General features: G+C 32.8%; 1 protein-coding gene across 4 annotated transcripts in view; it reads left to right on the top strand.

Moving 5' to 3' along the window:
- Positions 1 to 10,236: 10,236 nt before the first annotated feature.
- The window catches only part of LOC139499531 (uncharacterized), a 38,271-nt gene continuing 26,605 nt past the window's right edge, over positions 10,237 to 21,902 (top strand). Inside the window, exons 1-5 of one of the 4 annotated variants that reach the window (XM_071288247.1) lie at positions 10,237 to 10,447; positions 15,923 to 16,015; positions 17,270 to 17,458; positions 19,666 to 19,749; positions 20,054 to 20,326. In XM_071288247.1, the coding sequence (XP_071144348.1) occupies positions 15,950 to 16,015; positions 17,270 to 17,458; positions 19,666 to 19,749; positions 20,054 to 20,326 (612 nt within the window). In that variant the 5' untranslated portion in view covers positions 10,237 to 10,447; positions 15,923 to 15,949. Of the gene's footprint in view, positions 10,448 to 14,601; positions 15,121 to 15,922; positions 16,016 to 17,269; positions 17,459 to 19,665; positions 19,750 to 20,053; positions 20,327 to 21,902 lie in introns of those variants that run through there. The other 3 variants (XM_071288249.1, XM_071288248.1, XM_071288250.1) reach the window with 3 other exon arrangements.

The raw sequence follows: 21,902 nt of genomic DNA on the forward strand, positions 1-21,902 counted from the left end.
CAAACGAGAAAACTAACGGTCTAATTTATGTACAAAATGTTAACGAGAAACAAATATAGGTTACAAATCAACAAAAAACAACTACTGAAGTACAGGCTCCTGACTTGGGACAGACAAATACATTCTAAACATGTGAAAGGGATCTCAACCCTCTCCCTAACCTGGTACAGTGGTGTAACAGTAAAACATAAGAACGAACTATAAAAATCAGTGTATATACCTGTTTGTCTCTCTATCCTTTTTTAAAGGGGGAGGGGGAATTATCCTGCACTGTTTGCATATTATTTTCTAGGTGCGGTATAGACGTATTTGATATTAGTTTTCGCTGTTTGTTGAAAGTCTTCAAAACGTTTTCTACCGAACCTTTTATTTTAGCATTCAAATGAAATTCTATTTTTGTCTGCTACACACTGATTGTATGTAAGCTTTTTGCGTATTCTTTATTATCATTTTTAAAGTAAATATTGAATCGTATGTCAAAGTAACGTGCTTTTATAAGCGAAATACATTGATAAAATTGATAAAATAATCTTTTTTCCACTGCGTTTGATTAAATCTATGTCTTATCCATTCCGTTTTTGATTCTGCTTTCCGTTTCGAAGTTTAAGAATATTTTCCTGATTGTTTGCGTCCGGCCCATAAGCTGGTTCTCGGCTTACTAACACTTTGTTCATAAGTGAAGCGAATACAAGCGGATTCCAGTTTATCCGGCCCAGAGACGTAAAATTTGTAGGCAAACATTGGCGTCGGAGGCTTTTTATGTGAATAAAAATAACTTATGTATCGTCATGATTGTATAAATACGTAAATTGCTTTGTCTAAAGTGCTATGCATCTATGACGATTTAAAATGATAAAATGTCTTTATTTTATCCGGTATTTTATAATATTATAGATGTATATATTTTTTTTAATGTGGAAATAAGAAAGATGAAGAAAAATTACTAAAATAAATGCTAATATTGATCCGAAGATGAATAAATTATGTGATAACTTTTGATTTTGCAAGTTCAATATCTCTTGTTGTTGTTGCAGACTGATTTATTGCATCTTGTTTATAGAATAAAGACGCTGTTTTTGTTTCCATCTTGTCTAGAGTTCCATCTTGTGATAGAGTATAGAATTTGTAAAGACGCTGACTATGTATCCATCTTGTCTTACTTGTAAAGGCGCTGTTTATGTATCCATCTTGTCTTACTTGTAAAGACGCTGTTTATGTATCCATCTTGTCTGATTAGTAAAGACGCTGTATATGTATCTATCTTGTCTTACTTGTAAAGACGCTGTTTATGTATCCATCTTGTCTTACTTGTAAAGACGCTGTTTATATATCCGTCTTGTCTTACTTATAAAGACGCTGTTTATGTATCCATCTTGTCTTACTTGTAAAGGCGCTGTTTATGTATCCATCTTGTCTTACTTGTAAAGACGCTGTTTATGTATCCATCTTGTCTTACTTGTAAAGACGCTGTTTATGTATCCATCTTGTCTTACTTGTAAAGGCGCTGTTTATAATAATGTATCCATCTTGTCTAAAAATTTTCAAGGGAAAGATTATTTCGTTACGTGTACGCTTCAAATTCGGATAAAATTTAATTAAAATGAAGTTTTTGAGGTAGGTGCTATTTCATTTAAGATTCCGTTGTATTTATCGGACATTTATGGTTTTTAGAAAGTCAAGATGGCGGCGTACTCCTTAGTTACGTCTTATCATTGTGCTTTTGATGGTAAATATATAGACCTATAGTAGCCATCAACAAAAAGAATGTTTGGCTGAAGAATTATAAGGATTAAACAAATTTTTTCTAGAGGTTATTGATGTGTAAACCGGGGCTCTTACTCACAAACTCAACATAAAAGTCCTTCGGACTTAATTCAGTTTGTGAGTTAATCGCCCCGGTTTACACATCAATAACCTCTAGAAAAAATGTGTTTGTGAGTTAATCGCCCCGGTTTACACATCAATAACCTCTAGAAAAAATGTGTTTAATCCTATATAATATTCTTAAAAGAATGAAGAACACTACAGATCTAAATATAAAGTTCTCGGTAACAAATAAATACACAAATTTATAGAAAAAGATGAGCGAGATTGAAACAGAATCAGTTTGGCGTAAATTATAATCATTATAAGTAAACAATTTGGTTTTTTGTCTTGTATTAAGAAAATATGTTATGTCGCATCGTTACTTCAAACAGACTACGTCAATTAACACTAATGACGTCATAATCGGAACAGAATGTCCTTTGTACATTTTACAAAACCAGGGATTCATTATTATCTCAAAACTCCGACTTCCTGAAATTGTAATGTGATCACTTAGAGAAACCATTTGAAAGCAAAATAGATATTGAAAATACTGGGAAAGCCAGAATGAAGGAAACAAAACAAGTCCAAAAGCAGAGATTCAGAAACGTGCAATAAGTCCACGGATCAGATTGTTCATTCAGTATTTACCAGCAGTTTTTTTTTTTATTGTTTTTTTTTTTTGCTTTTAAATTTGTAGCTTTCTATTTATTGTTTTTAAGGTATAAAGGTATAAGAAAATATATTGAATATATATTGAATAGCATACAAATAAAACAAAAGACAATAGATATTTTCGAAATGTCGCCCCACTCCGTAGACACATATTATTACTTACATAGTGTGCAAGTGACCTAATACGGTAAATATGGGGTCAGTAAATTTCATATGGGGTGAGAGCGAAGCACAATATGTAACGAATTTATTTTACCGACTATCTTAACGTGTAAATTTAGACTAGTGACCTATCAAAATGAGCAAGTCTTCTATACAGTTAGCATTAACATGATGCCAACAATGACAACTTGTTAGATTTAAATGTGTTTTTTGAATTTGTTTCACTTTACCATCACTTTCTTCGTCTGTTGAAACCTTTTTTCTCAGTACTGTTTTGTTTTTCTAAAGGGACGTAACACCACTACTAACCGTGTATGAAATAAGTCCCGCCTCCTTATTACCTTATATGAAATATAAAGGGACGTAACTCCACTACTAACCGTGTATGGAATAAGCCCCGCCTCCCAACTAACCTAATATTGAATATACACGGTTTCTACGAGGACGCTTTTTAACCAATCATATTCCTAGAAATGTATAGGCGGTAAGATAAATATATATATAGCGACATCGATACCTACCAGGGGTGGATCCAGCCATGCTTAAAAGGGGTTCCCAACCCGGGATCAAGGGGATGTTCCAACTACATGTATAGTGTATTATTTCATATGCATTTATCGCCCCCGTAACCCCCCCCCCCCCCCCCCCCTTGAATCCACCACTGCCTACATCGACTTCAACGAATCAGACTTAAGTTGTCTACGTCTTCAACCGTTCACAATGAGATTAATGTATATGTTCCAGTTTGTTGAGAGAAAAGGATCACGTACTAAATGCACATCAGTCAATGGAAAAATGTATTTTCGGGGGAAATGGTTAAAATTTCCATTCGCTATTGGTGCAATTGTTAAGACTGTAATGAATATGGATAACACCAGTTTACTCGGAACTACACATACTTGGGTTCACTATTACATATGTACATTCGGAAGACTACTGCGTCATATCATGGAATTCCGGGTTTCCCCATCATATATTTGACAGTCATATAATAGTTGTTATCCTGATCGGACGTCCCCAATTGATGAGCGGCCTAAAAGATAACCATTGACTCAAGCCTAGGATTGTGATATTATAGGTAATATATTGCATACACTATCCCTATAAAATCATTACAAGACATCTAGAGAGAAATATATCGTCTGGCAGCAGAGACACAACAGCAAGATTTTCCTGGTCATCGTCGTTTTCGCTGTATACACAGGCAAGTTTGTTTTGGTTTTTTTTTATACTTTTGGTTACATATGCTAAAAACAATCTGGTTTCCTTGAACACCAAAACGACGCTAAACAGTTTATGCTAATGTGACAAATAATTCATCTGTTCTTCTGAATAAATTTTGAAAATATCTAATTAGTATATGTTTATATGTTATTTTTCATGCCCTAAAAATTGTTTATACGTTCCTGCTCCTGTGTAAATAAGTCCCTGCTCCTGTGTAAAATTGTTTATACGTTCCTGCTCCTGTGTAAAAAAAATTATATGTTCCTGCTCCTGTGTAAAATTGTTTATACGTTCCTGCTCCTGTGTAAAATTGTTTATACGTTCCTGCTCCTGTGCAAAATTATTTATACGTTCCTGCTCCTGTGCAAAATTGGTTATACTTTCCTGCTCCTGTGCAAAATTATTTATACGTTCCTGCTCCTGTGCAAAATTATTTATACGTTCCTGCTCCTGTGTAAAATTTTACTCATTTACATAAATCCCCATTTTCATTTATGTTTTTTGTTCTTTCTTTTTTAGAAATGCAGTTTTAAGATATGTCAATATATAAAAGAAGATGCAGTATGATTGCCAACGAGACTTATCTCCACAAGACCAAATGACACAGAAATTTACAACTATATGTCACCGTACGGCCTTCAACAATGAGAAAAGCCCATACAGCATTGTCAGCTACAATAGGCCCCGATATGACAAATGTAAAACCATCCAAACGAGAAAACTAACGAACTTATTTATGTATGAAAAATGAACGAAAAACAAATATATAACACATCAACAAACGACAACCCTTTAATTACAGGCTCTTGACTTGGGACAGTCACATACATACAGAATGTGACGGGGTTAAACATGTTAGCGGGATCCCAACCCTCCCCTAACCTGGGACAGTGGTGTAACAGTACAACAAAAGAACAAACTATAAAAATCAGTGTCAAAAGTCTTAACTCTTCAGATGGATACAAATAGAAATACATCTAACAAAAACATAGAGTGGACGTAGCCGGGAACTTGTATATCACAACAACAAAATTACACGAGGTACTGATCTGAGAGTACTCGCAGTTACTGACAGCTAGTTAAAAAACAGCGAACAACTTATAAAAAAAATCATGCATCTAAGACTAAAGTAGATCAAGTCTTCTTACCAAAGCTACTAAAGCATAAAATGAAACTGAATGATTTCTACAGGATTAAGAGTTTAATTCACCTGAAAGAAACTAAATTAACCATTAATATGAAGGTCCTATAAAATAGACCTTCCGGGATGATGGTCGGTAAATTTGGACTGCCACTCCAAAATAAAGATAAGTTGGATAATGACTGAAATTTGCCTTGCAATAGCCCAGCTACGGACCACTCAAAGTGTTTTTGCAATAATTCTTAACGTGCAGAGTGCGCGACACTCTTTCTATAGACGAGGCATTGGATTTGGCGTCTCCACTCTGACCGGACGTGGCTATGTACATGTGCATCCCGCTTAACCAAACGGATGTCGCTCAAAAGTTGACATAAGTGACCATAATTATATTCCCCAGTCACCTTCGAAGAATCTAGGGTGGGGAGGGCACTTTCTTCATGCAAGTTAGTAGGACGAACCGCTGGAATAAATAACCTTTTCCCATAACTTCAGTTCGTCGTCTGTCATCTTTCTTGGTTTTCCCGGATGTGTTTTTATCAACCAGTTTCTTTCGTTTTCTTGCACTCTGGAATTGCACTTTTACATTACACACCATATGGAACCAAAACAATATGAGAAATCGAATATTTTTTACTACGAAGTCTACATTTTTAAAATCTAAATTAAATGAAATGGCACCCCATATCAATAGTTATCAAAAGTACCAGGATTATAATTTTATACGCCAGACGCGCGTTTCGTCTACATAAGACTCATCAGTGACGCTCAGATCAAAATAGTTAAAAAGCCAAACAAATATAAAGTTGAAGATTGAGTATTGACGCAGTCCCCCGAGGGTAGAATACAATTTAAGAATCGTATGGTGAGAATGAAATTGTTCTTTAAAGTACATATACAAAGGAAAATACTGAATATTCACGTAATTTGGGTCTCCTTATTTTTTTATAATTATTTACACACTGTAAACCTAACCTAAGACAGTATACTACACCAGGCGTTGAAGGACGTACGGTGACGAATATTTCCTTTCGTCCACGTTTCTTGCATGTTCTATGGTGGATTCTGGTCTTATTGTCAATCATACCAAATTTCCTTTATAGAGATCAAAAATACACATTGTTCGTACAGACTTTTATACTTTGTTTGTGAGGTTTTATTATGTTTTTTTTTAAATATGTTTTGGTAAAGAGAACAACAACTTTCACTTTTGAAAATTTCTTCAAAATCTCTTTCTTTTTATACTTTGTATTACTTCAGTTTGAAACATGAATTGATTGAAAAGAAAAAGAAATTTAAAACCCAGATTTCAAAGTGTTCAAAGTTCAAGGCAAATTAACATGATTTAAAAGTGGAAAGTCCATAATAACGGACACGATCCTACGCTATCAATCAACCGACCTAGGGAAACGCTATCAATCAACCGACCTAGGGAAACGCTATCAATCAACCGACCTAGGGAAACGCAACTTTCCTATCAATCAACCGACCTAGGGAAACGCAACTTTCCTATCAATCAACCGACCTAGGGAAACGCAACTTTCCTATCAATCAACCGACATAGGGAAACGCTATCAATCAACCGACCTAGGGAAACGCTATCAATCAACCGACCTAAGGAAACGCAACTTTCCTATCAATCAACCGACACAGGGAAACGCTAACAATCAACCGACCTAGGGAAACGCTATCAATCAACCGACCTAGGGAAACGCAACTTTCCTATCAATCAACCGACCTACAGAAACGCAACTTTCCTATCAATCAACCGACATAGGGAAACGCTATCAATCAACCGACCTAGGGAAACGCTTTCAATCAACCGACCTAGGGAAACACAACTTTCCTATCAATCAACCGACACAGGGAAACGCAACTTTCCTATCAATCAACCGACATAGGGAAACGCTATCAATCAACCGACCTAGGGAAACGCTATCAATCAACCGACCTAGGGAAACACAACTTTCCTATCAATCAACCGACCTAGGGAAAACGCAACTTTCCTATCAATCAACCGACATAGGGAAACGCTATCAATCAACCGACCTAGGGAAACACAACTTTCCTAGTCCTTCCTCTGTGTGGCATTTTCCGGCGAAAATAGTGGGTTAAAACTGATTTTACAAGAGAGAAAAAAGTAGACAAATAAGATATAATAAATATTTAAAAACCTATCCCGTCATTCAATAATACGCAAAAATATAGGTGATAAGTGTGTGTGTATTTATCTAGAAAACTGGTAATTATTTAGTTTCCAAAATTAGATATGTTTTTACAATATTGCGTAGAAATCACGAAATAGAAATTAAAAAATGGGAAGAGGCAAAAACAGGTGGTTGGTAAGTAGGTGAAAATATTCCAATTAGCGAGATTAAAAACTGCAAATCAACCTTAATTTTCTGCAATTACTCGGTAATCGCAGTCATATTAAACAAATTTGTTTTTTTAAATATGCATTAAAATTGCTATGATGTTAGCTCAGTTGATATCCAATGAGAATGCAATAATACGTAACCATATAAAAGTAAATATACTTAATAAGAAAACAGTTGCGGATCAAACAGTCAAGAGTGGATGATGGAATCAGATATTACTTATCCGTGTCTACAGGTAAGGAACATGTGTATTTATTAGAATTCAAAGCAAATGTCCTGATTTTCGACTATGTAAATAGGTAAGCTACTACGGTAGCAACCATTTTACTTCAAGCTAAAAAAAAATTCGCACGAAGCACAAACAAATGTATTTAGTTTTTCGACGCAATCAATCAGATTATTTTTTTTTTAACTTCGACATTATGAGGTATGAGGGAAATAGCATTCATAATGTTTTTGATTTGTCATCTGCTTGACCAGAATATTGTTTTGCATCATTGGGGATCAGAATATTTTTTTTTAACAAAAACACCCCCCACACCCGGGAAGTTAAATGGTCGTTCCCAAACAAAATGCGGATTTATTAGAATTCAAAGGTACGGTTATGATTTTCAATAATATATACAGGTAAGAAGACAAATGTATTTATTAGAATTCAAAGCAAAGGTCCTGCTTTTCGACAATATTCATATACAGATAAAAACAAATATATCAATTTATTGGAAATCAAGGGTCCGGAATGTTCCAATCAGTTTCAACAATGTATAAAGGAAAGAAATAAAAATATATCACTAGTAATGAAAGGAAAGGTTTTGATTTTTGACAAAATAAATAGGTAAGAAAACATGGGGATTTATTAGAATCCAAAGGAATTAAAGGTCCTTGTTTTCAACACTGTATTCAGATGAGAAAACACGTAGGTAAATATGACAAATTAAAGCAACGTTTCTGATTTTCAATAAAGCAGACTGGTAAGGCAAACGTACGTTATTATTAGAATTCAAAGGTACGGTTCTAATTTTCATTAATGTATACAGGACAACAAAAAAAACACATGTATTTATCACAAGCATTCAAAGCAAAGTTTCTGAATTTCAACAAAGTGGACAGACAATTAAGGCAAACATATTTATTTATTGGCATTCAATCAAAGGACCGGTATACAAAGGTCCCAAGTAAAAAAACCAGAACGTTAAACAAACATTCACCTTTTGCAATATAAATCTTTAATGTTTTTAAAAAATATGTAAACCTTGGTTTATATTTAAAAATTAAACGCATGTGGTTCTTTTGGTAATGCTTAAAGTGAACTGTATAAGAAATTTTTCAAATAAAAGTAAGAAGATGTGGTATGATTACCAATGAGACAACTATCCTCCAAGTTTATATGAAGTGGGTGTAAGCAATTATAGGCAACCGATGATGATGAAGAAAAAAAACCCACAATACTGTATAGTCCGCTATAAAAAGGTTATTTTATGTTTTGATTTGCAATAAAGCTGGCAGATATGAGTTGTTGTGTACTTTTAATATATTTCTAGTTTCATATATAAATATGTACATGAGGCGAGAATGTAGTGAAGTTTTTATCTTTTTTAATTGTCCAAATTGAACAGATATTCACATTTTCTAAAAAGAAGTCTTCAGACTTTAGAAATAAGATTTTATCTATAAATGGCCCAGAAGAAGCAGTAACCACATACTGCTCAAAAACATAATTTGAGTAGGAAAATATGAGTGGTTGCCATGGTAACGGACACTCTATTTCTGGGTTGTAAGGCGTGGTAAAATCTTTAAAAAATCAGCTAAATCACTACAAATCAGAGCCTGATTATGAATAAAATCAAGCATTTTTCATTAATTTTCATATGTAACATTGATACAACTTGGTTTAAGCTTCATTTCAGTTAATATTGCATGTAATACGGGGCGCCGAATGGGACTCTTGTGGTTTTGTCGACAAAATTCAATTTTGTACGGACAAAAGTGAGTTTTGTTCAACAAAAACGAGTTCAGTTTAACAAAATTTGTAGCATACTACAAATTTCAATTTTGTCATACAAAATTATCTTTCGGTGGACAAAAGTTAGTTTTGTCATGACAAAATTCATTTTTGTAACACAGACTTTACTTTTGTTACCTAATTTGAATATTGGGCGACAAAAGTCAATTTTGTATGCAAAACAGGTTTGGTTTGGATTCTGTGAACTAATTTGCATACAAAACTGAGATTTTGTCACAACATTCAATTTTGTGTTTATTTTTGTGTAGACAAAATTGAGTTTTGTTAAATCGTTAGAAATGAAAATTTAACACAAAAGTCAATTTTGTGCCACAAGAGTCAATTTTGTGTCACAAAAGTCAATTTTGTCTTCACAGAATTCACAAAATTGTATTTTGTGTGACAGAAGTCAATTTTGTCATGACAAAAATGAATTTTGTCATGACAAAAATGACTTTTGTAATGACAAAATTCATTTTTGTCGACAAAATTCATTTTTGTCATGACAAAAGTCATTTTTGTCATGACAAAATTCATTTTTGTGTCACAAAATTCATTTTTGTCATGACAAAATTGACTTCTGTCACAAAATTCATTTTTGTCATGACAAAATTGACTTCTGTCACACAAAATTCAATTTTGTGTTTATTTTTGTGTGGACAAAATTGACTTTTGTGACACAGAAGTGAATTTTGTAATGACAAAATTCATTTTTGTCGACAAAATTCATTTTTGTCATGACAAAAGTCATTTTTGTCATGACAAAAGTCATTTTTGTAATGACAAAAGTCATTTTTGTTGTGACAAAATTTAATTTTGTGTTTATTTTTGAGTTTTGTTAAACAGAAGTGAAAATTTAACAAAGAAGTCTATTTTGTGTTACAAAACTCAATTTTGTATCACAAAACTCAATTTTGTATCACAAAACTCAATTTTGTATGCAAATGAATTCTCTCATCACGAAGAAGTAAGAAGGCCTCTCATTGGATATAGTAACCGCGGGTCTCGCAGGTTCAAGGATACATCATATGGATTATGCGCTATTCTGCAAAAGACTGAAAAGTAAGTATAGATACCTTATTAAGTATGTATATAGCAAATATAGGACATTTTGTACAATATTGTTTATTCTAATATGACGTCCTTCTTTGGCTAACACTGTGTAATGTATATATAAATAGGATACATCCGACGTCAGTTGTTTTATACGAATTTCGCGAAATCGCACATGTTTTCACCGCCCATCTAAACATTTCTGTAAAAAAATTAGTTGCCATTTATTACAAAAAAAAATCTATAATTCTAAGCTTGTTTCTCTTTTTTGAAATCATATGTACCTGAGAATCACCAAATAAGCTGGAGGTGGAGTACATGTATACCACCAATTTATGTATGTTATATAGTTATCAAAATCATTTAAAAATATATTTTCGGTATACTTTTTTTTCTATGGACTCTCATTTAAGTCCCACCCTATTCAACATTTTCATAAATGATCTACCTCAAATTTTTAAACAGGATGACTGTGATCCCTTGAAAATAGAAGACAAATATTCGAAGTCTCCTATTTGCTGATGATATTTTGATAATGTCTGAAACTAAAGAGGGTCTTCAGTCAAGTTTAAACCATTTGTCTCAATACTGTGATAAATGGCAGGTAACTGTAAATTGAAAAAAAACTAAAACTATGATTTTAACAGGTTGGGAACAAACCCCCCTGGATGGTGATTATACCTGTATAGAGGGATAAACCTTCTTTAGAGGGATAAAATTATCCCTCTATAGAGTGGTATTTGTGTTTGCACTGGATTTAAATTTCATGGTAATATTATTAGTCAGAATGGAAATCTTATTCATTCAGCACAAGAATTAGCCAAAAAATCTATGAAAGTAATGTATTCTATAAAAACATATTGTAATTCGATTCATCAGACTCCTGTAAATTTGTCAAACCATTTATTTAACTCACTCGTCAGACCTATATTAACTTATAACAGTGAAATATGGTATATGGATGCATACTCATCCTTTTATTAAGCTTCAATTAAAGGAGATAAAAATAACAAAAAAGTAGATACTCTTAATTTCATTGACAAAAGTCCACCTGATAAAGTACTAAATAAATTTAATAAGTTAACTTTAGGAGCAAAAAAATGCTCTTGAAATATAGCTGCTCGATCTGAATTAGGCAGCTACCCTATTGATTGCTTTATAAAAAGACAAACTCTTCTTTTTCATGATAGACTATTAAGGGAAGAAACTAGTCCCTTACTAAAAGAGACACTAAATTTGGCAAAAACTTTACATAATGCAGGTATTTATTCTTGGTACTCCTATGTAAATCATGTCAGAAGTCAAAATGATTTAGAAATTGTTAACCAAAATAAGGATAAAAATAATAGGCTAATATACAAACAAAATCTAGAAAACTCCTATGAAAATTTATATAATGATAAAATATTAAATTTACAAAAGAATAGCAAACTCCAACTTTTTAAAAAAATAAAGAAAAGCTATAACTTTGAACCATACCTACTTTCTCAAAACTTTGAATATAGACAACTAATTTCTAAATTTCAAATAAGTGACCACTGCTGATTAATAGAAACTGGAAGATCTATACAGGAAAATTCCCAGAGATTTAAGACTATGTACACATTGTGATGTACTAGATGATGAGTTTCATTTCTTTTTTAAATGTAAAATAAAGGAACATTTAAGAAAAGAATTTTTAAATGAAAATAAATATAATAACTTAAATGATATAGATAAATTAAAACATATCCTCAATCCTGAAACAAAACAGGACACTTGCAAATTAGGCTCCTTTTTAAAAAAATCACTAACACTGAGGGCAGGGAGTCCTTGATATAATTTGAATCTCTTATATATATATTGATTTAAAAAAAAGACAAATTATAGTTCAAAGTGTCTCCGTTGTTTATTTTCATTGTTTTATGTTAACTGTATATTATGTATAATGTTTTAAGCCATTGGTCCATATGGGCGTAAAGTGCTTTTCAATAAAGAAAATTATAATATAAAAAAAGAAAAAAAAGAAAATTCATTATAGAATGCACCACCAAACTGTTGACAGTCAGAAATGCTCATTTATTGTCCCCTCTAAAAAATTATGTGAGATTTTCATACAACTTGTCTCCTTTTTCAATATTTTTATACTGTTCTTACATCATGTACATATTGGAAAATTTGTTTTTCATTTATATTTATTGGTGTCAAATTTTATCCTTTTAAATCAAAAGAGAAAATGAGAATTTTCAGTTAGGACTAAATTCAGATACTAATAGTCAACTTTGAGAATTTCTGTAACTTCATAAAATGACCTGAGATTTTCATAGAATAAGGCCATTATGTCATGTTTATACTGTTCTTACAATACATGTAAAATCTTAACTCATTTAGAGATATATACTACATGTTGAATAGGCAAATTCTACAATTGTTTTCAGTAAATCATGACTGTCAGTGATAGCAACTGTTATTTTTTTCAAGTCATAAGATTGTTACAGACCTTTACAAGCATACTCCATGCAAATTAGTCCTAAATATTACATTTTGTGATTACTTAACACAAGATTTGAAAATTTGAAGTTAAATGCAAATGGAATTAAACTATTTGATAGGAAACAATTGTTGATAAATAATACTCCAAATTGACAACAACACTTCAAATTAGATACCAAGCTAGGCTTTAGAACAATTTCATGTATCATATAATAGTAAAACGAACTCAATTTACATTGTAAAGAAACTTTAATTTTCTATATTTATCTTATCTATTTAGAACTCTATTGCTAATTTCACTTTTCATTGTTTCTCTCACCATGACGTCAAATTTAATGCACCACTTTGAGTACTTCAGGGATGAATTTCTGTATAAAAATTGTCCTGATGAAGCCTGCCTTGCAGGCGATACATGTAGACCACAGCAAATAAAATTGCAGACCATTTGAAGTGTTGTTGTCAATTTGGAGTATTATTTAAATGTTGCATTCATTTGCATAATTTGACAACCCGGCATATCAAGGTATCCACTTCAGGGACTCTATCGAAATGATTCACACAGGCGTTGGTTCACCTCTTGGAGTTTAGTTGTTGATAAAGTTAATGAAATATTTAATGTTTTATATATATTAAAATGTTAATTGAATATTTTATATATAAATTAATAGAAATAAGGTTGAGTCCCCCATTAACAGTTTGATTTTTCCCAACAAAAAAGCTAGGGTCTGCCCCTGTCACTATTCTTAGTAAAAAATGATTTTGCCCTGCCCAAGTTTGCACATGCCAATCTCGCAGATAAATATTGAACAGTCCCTAAATAAAACCACATTTAAAAGAATGTCTGTTTCCCCTCCCCCGGGTCTACCCTTTGTAAACAGACCAGGAAGGCAGGTTCTTTTTTTTTTTTTTTTTTGAACTGGTAGTGATTGTCATAGCATGGTCACATGAATAGACCACTTTCAAGTTCATCCGTCACTGGAAAAAACTCGTCAATTATACGCGCCTTTATCACCGTCATTTTTGCGTTTAGGGGCGTCGTCACTTCCTCCCAATGTTGAGAGAGTGGTTGGAAAACTATAATTCTATATTGTACGAATTATTCGGCAAATTGAATTCTCAAAATTGACAATCAACACTGCTGTCATTAGGGAATTGTCAGTAAGTACCTACAGAGCAACCATTATTTCTAGTTTATCCTGCACAAAGACGATCACTAAGACGCTTGATGAACGTAAATAGTGCAGGGATACAGGCGAGCTCCTCTATCTGGTAAGTGACGTCATAAAGGAGTGCATAATTGACGAGTTTTTGCCGGTGACGGATGAACTCGAAAGTGGTCCATTGTTTGTGCTCAATTTTATTGTATTTAATTTTATTTAGATTATCAATCCTTCAGCTTTCAAGCACTTTCCAAAAATTGAAACAAATTATTTTCAGGAAAGGGGGGGGGGGGGGGGGGGGAAAGGGAAACAAACATATTTTTAATTTTGGCCTAGCAAGTTTTTAAATATCATATCTTATGAACTTTTAAATTTAATCCAATTCAATTATCGGAAAAGTAATGCCCTTAAATATTGTTACTATGACAGTAAAAATTAATAACAGCTGTGACAACATCTTATAACACATAAGAATTGGTTTATTAATTTAAAACCATCTAAAATATGTATTAAAGATAATTATAAATATTCAATGCATATATTTTATTTTTGTCCTTGAGAGATAATTCCTAGGATATCTGTTAAAGATGTCTAAATTGACCAATAAGGCTAAAAAAAAATTATTATTCATTTCTAGAGACAAATGATACTAATTGATATTTTTCTTCAATTTGAGTAATTTTAAATCTTCTATTAATATCAAACATGCATACCATACTATACTTTTGACAACTATCAAGAACTGATGACCTTTTGCACACAATGTCAAAATTGAGCACAACAACGGATGTTATGATTTTTTTTTATTTACGCAAGAGAACATCGTGAGGATAAGGGGATACAAGTATCTACTAAATTAACACAATCAACTTTGACCACATTTATTTGAAGAACTGGCCCAACTGGAAAAAAGTTTGTTACATTGTCGAGAACTGATAACACTGATAGAGATTACAAAGGACATTTCGTTGAGCCGGCAAATGACGATGGCCTTCTTTAAATAATGGAGTGTATTGCTGCCGAGTAGAGCGAGGCGGAAAAAAAATAATGGTGATTGTTGTAAAAAATAAACAAAAAATAACGAAAACACATGAACTCTTCCTACAGAAGGGACTGATCATTTAACTTTAAAAGGGGGGGGTCATGTTTTTTTTTCTGGCCAAATATTTATTTTTAAGACACGTCACAACAAATTATTTTTTCAAACTTAACAGGGGGGAACTGAACACGAAACATGTGAAATAAAATTGTGAAACGAGAAATAAGATCATAAATATTAAAGCAATAAGTGATAGAAGTTATTATTCAGCCATTATTGGAGATCATGCAGTCATTATCAATGATCATGGATACTTTGAGTCACATTTTAGTGCTGGGCTGACTTATAAATCATTTCTGGCCTACTTTTCAATCAAATGTGTGATATTTTAAGCACGAGAAATTGAAGCTAACTGACACGAAAAATGGGAAATATTTAAGGGGAAACACGAAGCACACACACTGACCCTAACACAAGAAAAGGAGAAATAAAATGTCTAAACACGAAAACACAGTAAATTAAAACAGTTGGAAACCTTGCACGAATATAACCCTTCACCACCCTCTTAACATTATTTTTATGGTATGCATCCTCCCTCAGAATATTTTTTCTTCTTCCTTTGAATATTTTTTTCCCTCAAAATTTAGAATCAATTATATTTTTGTGTTGGCAAACAAATTATAAAAATTAAAAGGCTCTTGAGCAAGTAATCGTCATGGATAATCAGTTGTATAGATTCTGAAATTGTAATTGATAATTTTTAGTAGATTTTCCTATTGAATGCATAAAAAAATTTTTTTTTTATTTTCAAAGAAAGCTTTGCCGAACAATTGAGTTGTGATGAATGAGAATAATGATCCTCCACCACCTGCTAACAACAGTGTGTTGTTGCAACAATTTGGACAGGTAAGAATTTAATATATGAATGAAACTGAACACCATGAGACAGAGTAATTTGTTTGTACATTAAAGTCTGCCTAAACCAACAATTTTGATAACTGAAATTCTGTCCAAACTTTCAGGGATCACTTTAGGCTGCCACTTGGCTTCATTGACACAGTAAAATGATAAAGAACGCACTGAAACATTTACTGTGGGCCAGATAGACGCAGTACCGATTCTAAGGGTGCATGGTTTATCAAACAATGCCTTTACATAATTGCTGTTATCCTTGGAATCTTACTTAGAGGCCACCATTACTATGTATCGCATATTTTGTTGTTGTTGAACTGACCCCTTTTGTCGGAGTTATGTGACTAATTGACTATTTCTTATTATTGTACACTAAGGGAACATTTTGTGGATGCAATTCCTCATCGACCACTAATCCGATTTCTTTAAATTTTTCAGGATCGCTAGTTTCCATAAGTACTACATCATACTGCACCTCCATTTTAATATCAACCAATTTTGTTGGAGTTACATGTATGGGACCATACTGTTCTTATCCCCCCCCTGTACATTGACGGGGGCATTAAGCTTTACCCTTGTCTTTATGTACATGTATATATGAAAAATAGTTGGGTCCTGTTCTATAACTAATGTTTGCCTCAACCAAGGCAAATGATTTAAAACTTATACACAAATGTTTATTACGTACTACAATGTACACAATACAGATCAGGTTCAAATTTAGGTACTGTCACTTTTGCCGTTCTTGAGTTGTGCCCCTTTTTACCTGAGAAAAGATAGTATATGAAATGCTAAGTACCATAAAACACAGATCTTGTTCCTATTTGGGTGGCGTCACTTTCACTGTTCCTGAGTAATTCTCCTTTTCCATTTTGTTCTTGTCCCGATTATGCATGATTCAATCCATTTTGCCCGCATGGACATCCAAGTCCTTTAATACACATTCTTCATTTATTTATTTTCCCCGAGTTGTAGTTTGAATATCCTATAAATGAACAGGAAATGGTTTGGGACATAAATTGAATCATTTTAAGTGAATGGTGCAGAAGCTTAGCAAAGAGGCAAAGATCTATATTTATAGAGTTTCGTATGCACCCCCACCCCCCGTAAGATGACAGGGGCATTAAGATTTACCCTTGTCCATCTGTATGTCCATCTGTCTGTCCTTCCGGCATATTCCCTATTAATTTATTAGTTTAAATTTTACTAATTAAATATTTAATGTTCTATCTATCCTTTTTCTGCCAGTTCCTGCAGACTATTCAACCATTGCTTGCCACTCAATCTTCATCAGCATCAGATGCTTTGTCAATACAGTCTGAAGTAACTCAACCAGAGAGACAGTCACAGATTGCATCACAGACTGAGAGCTCAAAGCAGTCACATCCAAGGCAGATCTTTTCCCCAAGCCGTTTACGTATACCATCGGCAAGGATGGTAAGATAATTGCTTATTTTATGCCGCCTTTTATTGCCCCGTCTTGATGGGTTGATGTAAGTTTTACCTTCTGTTCTGTCTGTAGGTGCTAATGTATGTCCTGCATATTTTCCTCAGCTAATACTTTGGAATTTTCCATGTCCATGAGAATGGTTTGAAATTTGATGTTTAGCATGAGTTGTACTCTATTTTCCAGACATTTTTAGCTCGCCTTCCTCAAAGGTAGGGTGAGCTTTTGCAATCACCTTGCATCCAATAGTTTGCATGATTGTTTCTTAGAGTATTCTGCACAAAATGATTGTTAAGATTTTCAGAAAGATCGGTTGACAGATGTTGGAGTTATGGCCCCTGAAACATGTAGGTTAAGGTAATTAGTTGAGGGATTCAGGTTCCTAGGCGCCTCTAGTTTATATAATTTCATTGAATTTCAGTGTTACATTTTTGTGAACTAAAACGTAAGAACTGTCCATGGGAATGATTAAAAAACGTGCATACAGCGTCAGCATGAGGGTTTGTAATGTGTGTTTTTGCAACTTTCATTAAGGTGGAATGTCAATATCCTGTTCACCAAACTTTTTTTAGGCGTTGACATTCATGTTCTTTGGACAAATCAAAAAAATTTGTTTTTTTAAATTTTATCTTAATTCTTAAACTTCATCAAGAGCTAGTATGTTTTCACGTCTGTCTGTCCATCAGTCACCGCAAATCAGTTTTCCACACTTTTTTAAATCGTGCTTGAAGATATTGATTTGATATTTGGTATATAGTTTAATAAACATGACCAGTTACAGATCAAGTTCAAATTTGGTTTATGTAGGATGATTTTTTGTTGTTGTGGTCCTACTAATAAGGACTTCCACAAAAATTATCAGTTTTCTATACTTTTCAGCGTCAGGTTTATAGTTTTATTATGACTAGTTACAGATCAGTTTTGAATTATGTCCTGGTCTGATGATTTTTGGTGAAGTTATGGTCTTTGGACTTAGAGAATTTATTAATTACACAAATACTGTAAACCAGGTTATTTTCTTGCTGTCTTTTTCTTGCGATTTAATTACCAACTAAATCCACATCGACTGTTTTAAAATTACCATTTTACAATTATAAAGTGAAAAAAGTTAAATACAAAAGCATGTTGTGTCATATTTTCCTGACAATTAATATCTACCTTGAACTTTCTTAGTACATTTTAAGTTCTATTACATCAATGATTTATAATATTTGCATATGCTAGTTCTATAATTGACGCCCGTCCCCTTTTACGGCTTTCATTATACATGAACCTTAGGAATGTTAGCATGTTAACTTTATGAGTATAGTTTTTAGATATGCAATTAGTGTCATTGAGCCAATTCACGTGCAGGCTTGTTAAAACAGTTACACAATTATATGAAAGAAATGACTTGATCAAAAGAGCATCTAATGCTGTAGGTGTTGTGTTTTGTTGTTAAGGTGGTACCTAACACTACAGGGAGATAACTCTGTAAAATCGGCTAAACATTTTAATTATGTTGTGTTGTAAAAGGAATATTAAGCTTTTCCGATTGATCAAAATTGGTGTTTGTCAAATTGCTATATAACCAGTGTAATTTTTCTGACAAAACGGTTGGTTCAATTTTTTTATATTTTCATATTTTAGTTAAAGTGTCACAGAAAATACTTTGACAAAATTTTATGAAAATTAAATGAGCCAAATTTATTGTAGTGAAAGTGTTGGGTGCCACCTCAATCAGTAGACTATTTGATACGTGACAAGAAACCACTGCAGATTAACGGATTGGGGTGTGTCATGATTACATAACATTTACTGTTTTAGTGTTTATTGAGCCAATTAGTCATGTCAATTGATGTTTTAATATTTTAACAAACTTACAAATGATAAACAGTCTGTAATTTCACTTTGTCTTTTTATGAATAATTACAGATAATGTTTCAATTGGGTTCTAGTCTTATGATTTGTAGGTCCTTGGACTTAGAAAAAAGCCCAAACTATCTGTTTTCAGAACTTCTTTTTCATGTAGCTTAAAAATATTGATTTGATATACAGATTTTTGACGAGTCATGTGTTAGTCCGAGTCCATACTTGTCTTTACTGTTCAGGGTTCAACCTGTGTGGTCTTATCAACAAGCTGCACCCATTGAAGCCAGTAGGGTTCCATGTATTGTTTGCAATATATTAAGAATGCTTGATGAATGTTTGTTTTCAGAATTCTAGTGCTACATTGTCCCTTTTGAGGGCAGAGTCTGAAGATGACTTTGTGCAGCAATCAAGTATGGTGAGTATGGTAATGGTAAGTTGAGTATTTATTTGTAAGTTACATTAATTATTATATTATTTCAAGGGAAATCATGTGTAAAAAAACAACAAAATTGTGGCAGGAGACATGTCTTAAGTATTAATAATGGTTACAGTCTCTGTTCACCTGGCCTTTACATGATCTAGTTATTACCATATATACTATAAAAAAAAATCTCATGGCAGGCAGTGTTTTGCAAAAGAGGACAGCTATACTGTAAATTTGTATACATTTTTATTGATGTCATAAATAAGTTGGCATGATAATACAAATTTTCATTTGAAATATTTTTAAACAGCCTGTTCTTAGACGTCCCAAGCGCACAAGGGCAGTGGCGGTTGAAGTCAAGGGAAAGAGGAGGGGACGAGTTATCACAAAAGACGTTGTAATACTGCCTCACACAACATCATCACATCTTGACACCTACACTATGCCTACGTCAAACATGATAACAGAGTTGGCAAAGAGGAACATGGTGGGAAAAATTACATTTTCTTCTGTTGACAAAGAAGATGCTGTAAGGAGTGAAATAAATTCACTTTTTGGGGATTTCAGTTTCGCATATCTGCAGGTATTGATTGATCTTAGGTGCTGCTTGGTTTGATTGTTAATTAGTTAGACCAGGCATTGTAAGACACAAAAAAAAGAAAACAAACATTTTATGTTGTTTTGGCTGATAAAATTGACTTCAGTTGGGTGGCATTAAAGGGAAACTTCACGTTTTTTCACTTATCATCTTATGTTCATAATTCCATAAAAAAAACATATTCACCAAGTTTTATTTTGAATTAAAACTAATAAAGAAGAAAATGGGGAATTATTAATTTTATTCCTTCAAACTTCCTGACTAATTTGACGTAGTTGAAGTCTTTTTGCATGCTGGGAGTGAAATAAATCTCATTTGAGTCTTGTTCGTTAGCCATATATATGATAAGGGCATTTAAAGTGCATCAACGACTTTTAGTGTAGCTATCAACCAACTAAAAACAAGTGATAGCCATACAACTTTTAAAATGAGATTGTAGGATTTATATGCGGATTTTTTATATGAAATTTAGTAATAAAAGTTAATCATACAATAGAACATTTTTATGATGTTTTTACTACAAATATTTTAAACAAACAAATGAAACTGACATGATCAATAGTGTATTAAAAATACATGCTTGATTCTGACAATGGGTATTAGGGCTATTCCATTTAAACATACATCAACCCCCAGGAAGGCACTATGACAATAGGGCAGCCACCCAGAGAAGCATTTTTACAAATTTTGAAGGATTGTCCTCATCAAAACTTTGAAAAGGGCACCCACCACTAGAAGTGGTTTCAAAATGCCTTCCTTGGGGTTGATCTATGTTTAAATGGAATAGCCCTTATTATGTGACACTTTGTGAATGTTGAATGCGTGGTTAAACTCGAGATAATTACTGTGCCTATCCAATAAGCTTTGTGGTAGTAAACTACCTATTGCCTGACCAGTTTAAAAATTGTCAATACAATTTGTCCATTTAAATTGTACAACAGGTATTGTGAGAGCTATTATCAACAGGTGGTCATTTAACTACCTGTAGATTTACCTGGTTTGTTTTTGACAGAGCTAATTTAAATGAATTTAAATGAATGATACATGTAGCTAGCTTGCTTTCCTCATGTTTAATGTCCTGAATGAACTATTCTATTTAGGTATGGGATATTTTACATTAAATACACTATTTGTTCTTTCTAATAAAGATATGTATTGTATATTTATTCATTTTGCTTACAATCACAAATAAATCATTGCTGGTAAATCCCACTTTCATAATGAAGAATAAAGCATTGAAATTTCTATTCACTAAGCCATTTGTACTTTTTTTTGATATATATTGAAAATAAATTTTTAAACAGTAATTCCAATTGAAGTAGATCCTTAATATCAAATGAAACTTAGCATCACTACTATTCCATTTCAGGAATCTTAATATAACATGAAAATATATCCCATTAGAAAACACTACGCCACACATAATTCATCTTGTAGAATTATTCACAAATAATTGGGCTATCCAAAAAAATCCATTTCACAAACACTTTAATTCCATTTAGGATCAAAAACTTAAAATACATCCCACATTAAAAACACCATGAAGCAAACATATATCGCC

This window comes from Mytilus edulis, chromosome 12, assembly GCF_963676685.1.
Source record: "Mytilus edulis chromosome 12, xbMytEdul2.2, whole genome shotgun sequence".
Classification (NCBI taxonomy): domain Eukaryota; kingdom Metazoa; phylum Mollusca; class Bivalvia; order Mytilida; family Mytilidae; genus Mytilus; species Mytilus edulis.